The 10,066-nt window shown below is 39.7% G+C and overlaps 1 protein-coding gene across 3 annotated transcripts in view; it reads left to right on the forward strand.

Moving 5' to 3' along the window:
* Positions 1 to 2,908, forward strand: part of BAG1 (BCL2 associated athanogene 1) — a 49,726-nt gene extending 46,818 nt beyond the window's left edge. For all 3 annotated transcript variants that reach the window (XM_027875124.1, XM_027875122.1, XM_027875126.1), the window contains one exon: positions 1,846 to 2,908. In XM_027875124.1, coding sequence (XP_027730925.1) covers positions 1,846 to 1,935 — 90 coding nt within the window. In that variant the 3' untranslated portion in view covers positions 1,936 to 2,908. The remainder of the gene's footprint in view (positions 1 to 1,845) is intronic.
* The last annotated feature ends 7,158 nt before the right edge of the window (positions 2,909 to 10,066 follow it).

Raw genomic sequence — 10,066 nt, forward strand, 5'->3', positions numbered from 1 at the left:
GCATGTCATGGAATCACCTCCATATGTCATAGTCCTCTTCAAGAATGAAGGACAAACAAGAAGAAGGGATATAATGACAAAGCAGAATGGTCCCAGCAGTAGAGACATGCTTACCATTGTAAGCATAAGCTGAATCTCTATTATGTCGAGCTTGCTTCTTTTAAGTAAATCATAAGCTCATCATCTAACTTTCAAAGCTGTCCTGTTTGTCTGTGATTCCTTCTGGCCATCTTTCTGTTCTCTTCATGCACTGGAGTTCAAATTTGGTTCAGAATTCAAATCTCAGTTTTGATAGGTGACCTTGGGCAAGACACCCAACCTTTCTGAGACGCTAAGGCTTTTCTGCCAAGTTCTAGTACAAGGAGAGACTCTTTGGAGGTTGCTCCCACTTGAATGAACTTACAGACTCTTGATTTATTGAACCTGTCTGTCTTAAAGGCTAATGGAAAAATATTTTTTTCTACTTAATATTTAATATCGTACTCCATGTTCAGCTCCTTGCCCCACTCACTGTCACTGGGTCCAGCATTTCATCACTCTCCCTTCCCCAAAAGGACAAAATAGACAGCCTTTTGAAAATGGGCTGCTTCTGTTCAGATTTGAGGGTTGAACTAGGGACTGAGGAAAGAGAGGCCAACACTGGTGATCATTTTTTTCAAATGAAGGATCATAAATGAAGTCATTGATGTTAATATACTGCCTAACTTGTGAATTTCTATTCCATATTTCTGGCCTTTTTTTCACTGTTTAACTTCTTAAATAAGTAGTAGTTCCCTTGCCAGATGTCTCCCTGTAAGTTCTTGAAATCTGGCTTCCATTCCCATCACTCTCAGCTGAAACTAGCCTTTTTCCAAGATCACCAGGGACTGTCTTCATGTCACCTTTGACACAGATGAGCCTCCTTTGGCAGTTGTGATGCTGTATTAGTCTGGCTCTCATCTACCTCTTTGACCACTCCTTTGCTGGTCTTTCTTTCTTGTCCTGCCCCCATGGGCATTCATTGTCCAAGGCTCGGTCCTTGACTCTTTGCTCTTTTCTCTCTTTATCAGGAGCTGTTAGGCTGTCATTGGAGCTATTGATACAGTCCCACACCTCGTGCTCAAATCCCACCTTCTACAGGAGGCCTTTCCCATTCCTCTTCTACCCAATCTCCCACCTACCCCCACACACTGTTGGTTCCTTCCTTCTGAGATTACCTTACTTCTATACTGTTTGTGTCTTGTATATGCATAGTTATTTGCAAGTTGTCTTTCCCATTGGCATGTGAGCTGCTCGAGGGCAGGGATTTTGTTTTTGCCTTTTGTGTGTGTGTGTGTGTGTGTGTGTGTGTGTGTGTGTCCAGTGCTTAGCATGATGCCTAGAATATAATAAACATCTAATAAATGCTTATTGACCAACTGGCTCATCCTAGCCTTCTTCTGTGAGTCTTTCTTACTATTTTCATTCCTATTTCCATGACAAGGCTTCGTTTTTTCTCTAACCTGGAATGGCCTCTCTTCCCTCTTCCACTTCTCCAGCCCTGCATCCTTCAGGACCTACCTCTAGATCCATTTCTTGCGTGAAGTCTTCTTTACTTTGACTACCCATTGTTGATCAGTCTTAAAACTCCTTGCAACACTACACAATGACCCACTTAATTCTATATCATTTTATATTACTGATGAATTGTTTCATCTGTATTAACCTTTCGTCTCTAACTAGGATGTCTCCTTGAGGTGAGAATCATTTCTTGTTATTTCTCTGACAGCTATAGTGCCTCCCAGAGGCCTCAGCTCGAAGTAGTTGGTACTGGGCATAGACTGACTTGATTTAGTCTCACTTTGCCTCGTGTTTCTGTTTTTCCAGGCCTTCCTAGCTCAGTGTGACACTGTTGAAAGAAGTATTGGACAAGAAACGGATAAGCTGAAATCAAAAAATCTGGCCCTGGCTGAATGAGAGTTCTGTATAAATTAGAGAGTATGATTGCTCTGAACACAAAGAAAAGTTTACTCTATTTTGTAACACATGCCTACCTTTATTTTTAGATCATGCCTGGTTTTACCTGTGCCCATTGGGAGTTGTTTTCTAAATATCAAATTTATTCCTCAAACCCATTCTCCATAGGTCCTTGAATTGTTTTTGTGTGTCCTGATCCCATAAATTAATTCTTTTACTCTAGGTAGTTATCCCTTTTCAAGCCTCCAGGGGGAAACAGCATTGCAGGATGATGGGAGAAAGTTTTTTTTCTCCTCCCCTAAACTGAATATAAATCAGAGGTGGCTATTTGTGAGCTTTGTGGGATCAGTGGATGCTTTGTTTTGTCTCCTGTTAGCCTCATACTTAACTGGGGAGGTACTGACTAGGTCACATTGAAACTCTAACTCCTACACTCCCACATAGATTACTGAAAAACAGCTGGTTAATAAGTCACGTGAGTGGGGCTGACAAATCAAACCAGGTGTTTGGTGCTGCAAGCAGACACCCTTTTAACATTTTTCAATGGGCTGTGTTGGTGTATTTTGTATACCACTGATAAAGCATTAGGAGTTGTTATTCCACGTGGCCCTAGCACAGTGGACAAATGGATTATGGGAGCTAATAATGCACAGAGGCCAATCCCCAAGGTCTAGAAGCCTGGTTCCAAACGGGAATTTGGGAGAGGGTAGAGAATGTTAAGTGTGGTGACCTTTGGAGCTAAAAAAAGAGAAATTGGGCAGGTACTAAGAAACATAAAAGTCTCAGAAGCAGGCAACATGTATTTTCTTCAAGGATATCTCTTTTGTTTCAATCTGTATCTTTTGTGATATATGTTTTCTTCTCATTATTATATTATTTTTATTATTATTATTACAATACAAGTTCAAACAACATGCCAAATGAACAGATCTGGGAGCTTTTCTTATTTACAAATAAAACAATAATCATTGTATATTATTGTAGTCTGAGTCCATTTTTAATGAATAACAGCAACCTTATTTGGAAATTGTCCTCCTTTTGCCTTAAGTTGGTGCTACCTGGCTACCAGGACCAGTGTGTGTGTGTGTGTGTGTGTGTGTGTGTGTGTGTGTCTGTCTGTCTGTCTGTCTGTGTCTGTGTATTTGTGTGGGTGTGTAGGTGTGTGTATGTGTCTGTATGACTGTGGGTGTGGGTGTGTAGGTGTGTTCTGGAGCTTGGGAAATTGCTGCAGGCAGATTTGTGAATACCAGATTAAGTTAGTGAAAGGGCAAGAGGAAAAGCCTACATTTCGAAAGACTGATTTAGCTACAACCAGGTTTGATAATGCTAGTGTAGATAAGGTTTTTTTTCATAATGAACACGTAGCCCCAACAGAGTTTTCCTAACCTAAAAATCTGCTTACCTTCACTTTCTCTACTGGTTGTGCAAGTTGTATAGACTAATCTGAGTTAGTCGATTTTGTTGTTGCATTTTGATTCTAATCTCCAGATCTGGCAATGGGGTTTGTTAAGAGAGACTGAGCTGGGGAAGAGGTGGAGGGGAGGGCTGGAGTGTGGGGTGCAGGAAGCTGGAGGTTGTGCAATTGGAGTGGAAATTCATTTAGCCCAACAGAGGGCTTTGTTGATTTTTTTTTTTTAAACTAGATTAACCCGTTGTTGGAGCTGATTCTACAGTTTAGTCAACCTCATTGTGTGTAGATACACCTTGATTTATTTTGCATGGAAGCAGTAAAAGGCAAGGAGGGAGCAGTTGAGGTTCTTGGAAACTGGTAGCCTGAGAGGAAGACCAAGGAAATCAATCCATGCCTTTAATAAGGCTTAGTTTTTGCTTCCTGCTCTCTTCTTCCTCCACATTCTCTAAAAATTTTTTTAAGATTAATTTAGCAATTATCAACAAACATTTCAAAGAACAACAAAAAGAAAATTGTATGTAAAATTATGAACTGTCACATTTTAAACATATACATAGATACGTGTGTATGCACTAAATTTAACAAAGTAGTAACAAAATTGTCCTGTTTGTGTCTCCTTCTAAACTCCCCTTTTTGTTTTCTTCTTTGTATTTTTCTGTTTTACTGATGCTCTTTTCTCCCTTTTTTCTTTTTGTATTCCTGTCACTTCCCACTAACTTATCTTCTCTTCCTCAAGCCTCCCTTGAAACAAATAAATACAGGTAAGCAAAACAAATCAACACATTATATCTCATTCTGCACCTCTAGTCCACCACTTCTCTGTCAGCCAGTCCATTGTTATTGTTTGTCCTTTGTTCTTGAAGAGGGCCAATGACATCGAGAGGGAGATGTCTTGACTTACCCATGAATTGGATTTAAGTGAGGCAGAGCTGCGAAAAGTCGTTAGCCTCACTCACTGTCTTCTCCAGAGTCTTCAAAGACCAGTGGCAAGACAAAAGTCAAGACAACTGGTGATGATCCAGGAGCTTATCTTTTGTAAGCTACATAAGCATTTATTAAGTGCCTACTCTGTGCTAAGTCCTGTGCTGAGTGCTGGGGATGCCTGCCTTCAAGGAGCTTGCGGCTATGGGGGAGACAACAGGCAAACCAACATGTACAAACAAGCTAAAACAGGATAAATAGGAAATAATCAAAAGAGGAAAAGCGCAAGAATTAAGAGGGGTTGGCAGGTGGCTCACTTCTTTCATCATGATTGATCCCTGCATTGATCAGAGTTCTGAAGTCTTCCAACTTTGTTTCCTTCGTTGAATTTATCCCGTTTAGGTATCGTCTCTATATTAACAGCTCTCAAAAATCCCTAACTCCAAATTTAGCTTTCCATTCAAGCTCCATATCTTTAAATGCCTAAAGGACATCTTTTGAATGTACTACCTTACAAAAAATGCTAAAGACATTTTTTTTTAGCTATATGATGGCAGGGGGAAAATTTTTTTAAAGGGATAGAATGACTTAAAATATAACAAAAATTAAATTAAATTAAATTAAAAAATAAAAGGGATAGAATAGCTGGGGGAGGGGGAGGATAGATTATTATAATGGGTAATGAAGAGAATGCAAAACTAATCAATTATTTTACTTCTGTTAAACACTCTGCCAAGGAGAATGGTCATCCACCTGGAAAGGGTAGAACAAAAATGGTTAAATGGTTAACCAGAGAACTGGAACTCATGGAAATTGAGACTGAAAGAACACCTAACCGCCTTCATTAAGTTCAAGTCACCAGACCTAGATGAATGGAAATAATTTACAGATGTGACCACTAATCTGTTTGTTAGTGACCTTTGAAGAAATATGGAGGATGGGAGAGGTGCCCTAGTATTGGAGGCTAATGTCCTGATTTAGACAAAAATGTTTTTCAGTTAAAATTTTATTTTTTATTCTCTCTCCCATCTCCCTCCTCTTTCCTATCCCTATTAGGAAAAAGAAAAGAAAAACAAAACCCTTTATAACAAATAGTAAAATAAAACAAATTCTCACACTGGCCATGACCAAAAAATATGTCTCATTCAGCACCCTGAATCCATCACCTCTCTGTCAGGAGGTGGATAGCATGAAAGCATGCTTCATCAAGAGTACTCTGGAATTATGATTGGTCGTTGCATTGATCAGTTCTTAAGCCTTTCAAAGTTGTTTGTTTTTACAATGTTGTTGCTGTATAAATTCGATACTAAAGTTTCCACCCTTTCCTTCTGATTTTGTTCGCTGGAGCCAAAGTCTCTTCTACAGGACAGACCTTCAAATACTTGACCATAGTTATGGCCTTTCCTCATCTTCACTCCTTTGAGAATGAATTCAGTTATACACAGACCTTTTCTCTTGAATCCATTGCCGCTTTATCATATGGCCACTCTTGTACTGCCAAGCTTCAGTCTTGGCTTAATCTCAACATCCACTTCTTTTGCTATACATGCCACTGGACCATGCTGGAGAAAACCACAAAACTGTGCAGACTGGTGCCACTACAATTTTATGTTACATAAGCTTACTTTGGCAATGCAATCTTTTTACACTTTCCTAATTTATTCCCCATCTCATTTGCCACAGTGGCTTTTCCAAATCTTTTCATCCCTCCCCTAAATCTCCCATGACTCTTCCTTTCCCTACTCTCTCAACTGAGAATTTTGCCTCATGTTTTACCGAAAAAACTGAGGCTGTCTGAATGCTCTCTTATACTCTCTTCCACATTTCACATGACCCAGATGCCTTCTGACATTATCTCCCTTTTGCCCCATCTCACATGAAGAGGTCACCCTTCTCCTTACCAAGGAAAATACATGCACAAGCGATCCCATTACATCTCTTCTCCAGAAGATTGCCCCATCAATCGTCCCTTGTCTCTCAATAATTTTTAGTCTTGTCTACTGACTGCTTCCCTACTGCTTACCAACAGGCTCATGTCTCCCCCAGTCTTCAAAAAGTCCTCACTTGATTCATCCGTTCCTACTAGCTATCAGTCTATATCTCTTTCTTTGTGGCTAAAGTCCTTGGGAAGGCTGCCTACATTGATTAATGCTTCCATTTCATTTCCTCTTAACTCTGCAGTCTGGCTCCCACCCTCATCATTCAACTGAAACTGCTTTCTCCAAAGTTATCAATGCTCTCTTAATTTCCAAATCCAATGGCCTCTCATTCCTCGTCCTTGACCTCTCTACCCACCTTTGACATTATTGATTACCCACTTCTCTTTGATACTCTTTTCTCTCTAGGTTTTTATAACATTAATCTATCCTGGTTTTCCTCTTACCTGTCTTGTGGCTCCTTTTCAGTTTCCTTTGCTTGGATTTTCTTTCTTTTCTTTTTTTTTTTTTTTTTTTGGTGAGGCAATTGGGGTTTAGTGACTTGCCTAGGGTCACACACAGCAAACACAGTGTTACGTGTCTGAGGTCGGATTTGAACTCAGGTCCTCCTGACTCCAGGGGCGGTGCTCTATCCACTGCACCACCTAGCTGCCCCCCTTTGCTGGATTTTCAACTAACTCTTGATCACCAATCATGGGTGTCTCTCAAGACCCTGTCCTGGGTCCTCTTCTCTATCCCTTTGTACTGTTTCACTTGGTGATCTCATCAGCTCCGATGAATTAAATGATCTATGCTAATGATTCGCACATCTTCTTGTCTATCCCTAAGCTCTCTATTGCCTCACATCTGCCTATTGGATATCTCAAATTGTGTGTACTATAGACAACTTAACACCCAACATGTCCAAAACAGCTCATTATCTTTCCCCAAGCCCTCTTTCTAATTTTCTTATTATTGTCAAGGACACCACCATCCTCCCATCCTGCACCATGTTGGTGGTATGGGCCCTTGCCTCCAGACCATCCCTGGACTATTGCAATAGTTTTCTGGTTCATGGTCCTTTCTCAAGTCTCTCCCCACTCCAATTTCACCCTCCATTCAGCTGTAAATCAATCTTCCCAAAGTTCAGGCCTGACCAACGTCTCCCAATCACCTCTAGGATCAAATATCAAATTCCCTATTTGGCATTTAACATCCTTCATAACCTGGCTCCTTCTTACCTTTCTGGTCTTCTTATATATTGTTGCCCTCCACAAGATCTGTAAGCCAGTGACCCTAGCCTCCTTGTTGTTCCTTGAACAAGACATTCCATTCCTTGGCATCACGACTGTCCCTTACAAATTAGAGTCTCTCTTTTCTTAACTCCATCTCCTGGCTTCCTTCAAGTCTCATCTAAAATTCCGTCTTCTTCAAAAAGCCTTTCCTGGTCCCCCTTCATGCTAGTTCCCTTCCCTTTAAGACTAAGTATAATTTATCCTGTATATATCTCATTTGTACATCGCTATTTGCATGTTGTCTCCCCACTAGACTGTAAGCTCCTTGTGGGCCCGAAATTCTCCTTTGCCTTTTTTTGAACCGCTAGATCTTAGTATAGTGCTTGACACCTAGTAGGTGCTTACCAAATGTTTATTAACTGACTGACTACAGTATGCTTCCCTTAATGCAGCCCAAGGTCACATTAGCCTTTTTGTATGCTACATCACACTGCTGACATTGAGCTTGCCCTTAAAATTCCAGTACCTATTTCAAACCAACTGTTTTCTAACCATGTCTCCCCCCTTTTTTGCTTGTGAAATTGGTTTTTTTTTTGTGCCCAAATGTAAGACTTTACATTTATTAAATACTCTATATGACATAGGACCATCGACATGAGGACTAAATTAAGGTCGTAGTGTCAATCTATATATTAAATTTTAGTAAAGTTTAATTTTTTTGAGATAAAACTAAATATAAGTAGAATTTCTCATATTTTATTTTTCAATCTTTTCTACAAGAATTACATGATAAACTTTATCAATGCTCCTCTGAAATCTAGGTAAACTAGACCTATAGATTATGCTGATCTACTAGTTTAGTAACCTTTTCAAAAAAGGATGTAAGGTCAGTTAGACATTATTTGTTCTTGATGAAGTCATGTTGATTCTTTGTAATCACCAATCAGTAAATCAACAAGCATTAGACACATTTAAGTGTGCCAGATACTTGTCTTTCAAGATATTCACCAGCCATCTCATTAATAATCTTTTCTTGAATTGGTGTGAAGCCTTTTCTCTTTCCTGTTTTGAAAACTTCGACAACATCCCTAGATTGTGAGCTCCATGAAGGCAGGGACTGTCTTTTGCCTCTTTTTGCATCCCCAGCACTTAGCACAGAGCCAGTCATTTAATAAATATTTATTGTCTGACTGATTTGTTTTAATTGATGGCCCAGGAGAGCCATATTGTCAGGACAAGAAAAATGAAAGTAAATTGACCAAGCTCATTCAGCATCTAGCAAAAGAACTCTTGGTTTTTAAATAATGTTTTTCAAGTTTTTAAACACTTGGTTTTTAAAGACTGTTTTTTCAAGCAGAGGGACAGCTAATGGAATTTGTAGCCACAGAAATAAATGGAGTGATGTTGATGGGGGCTCCTATGTGGTGTTGATAGACTGGATATAGGCTGCTAACCCCACCATGCCTTATGACAAGCCTGTATCAAGGGCAATTGTATCCCATACTCTGGACTGAGCCCCACCCAATGGTAACTGGCTTTAGCTGTGGGTCTCATACACTATACAACTATAAATAAATAAATTCAATAAATAAATAATACTAGTAAAAATGCTAGAAAAACTGTACTATGAAATTCAGAATCTTCAGTAAGGACTATTCTGTTCCCCTCAAGCTTTCAGAATCCCTATGAGCTCCTACCCCCACTTAGCAGTCCTAAGCCATCCAAGTCTCTGCATATAAACTTGAGGGACCCTAGGGCCAAGACCAAGGTTTCTGGTTATCCTAGCTGAGGGGACCAAAGGCCATCCACCTGAGTCACAATGTCCTGGAAAGGGTAGAGGGAGTAGCTAAATATATAAGGGATTGCTAACCATGGGCAGCCAGGTAACTATCCTAGCAGGAGACCCCCATAGGTACATAGGGGCACTTCATTTTCCATTGGCATTTTAGGGCAGACTGCTGAAGGGAGGGGCATCCTTGCCTAGTTGGAACAGAGTGGAAGACCCCCTATCAAGTCAATTGACAAGCATTTACTAAATGGTTTACTATGTGCAAGCGTTGCTAACTAATTAAACTTACACTTATCAATGAATGTAACCAAACTTTGTTCATCAAAGTGTGCAGACAATGCCCTCTAAGAATAAACTACCAACATACTGTCTCAGAGGTTCTGATGGGCTTCTTTCATACCAGACTCAACAGTGTCCTTCTCTGCCCTAGCTGGAGGTCATGCATCTTTTCTCTGGGGTGGTGTTCTGGCAAGTCTATGTAACATCTGTCAACCAGTCGGCACTGCCTTCAAGCCAAGATGGCCTTAGCCGAGTCTCAAGTACAGGAAATACAAGAACCAGTACTAGTGAGGCCTCTGGGCCTCTGGTATGTTTTTATATTTTTAACTATGAAACTATGTTTACCACAAAATGTGATTTGTAGTTTACTTTAAAATTACTGATAAACAATATCATATTGCTTGCATTCTCAAGGGGTGGGGAGAGAGTGGGAGGTAGAGATTAAATGAATGCTAAAAAATTTTTTTAATGTAATTGAGAAACATTTAACAAAATAAATAAAAATACATTTTAAAATTGCTTATAAAGTTTCGTATAATATTTTTTCAAATGTGTTTTCAGAGGGTCCATATGTGCTTAT

Source organism: Vombatus ursinus, unplaced genomic scaffold, assembly GCF_900497805.2.
Source record: "Vombatus ursinus unplaced genomic scaffold, bare-nosed wombat genome assembly UNPS02014807.1, whole genome shotgun sequence".
Lineage (NCBI taxonomy): Eukaryota > Metazoa > Chordata > Mammalia > Diprotodontia > Vombatidae > Vombatus > Vombatus ursinus.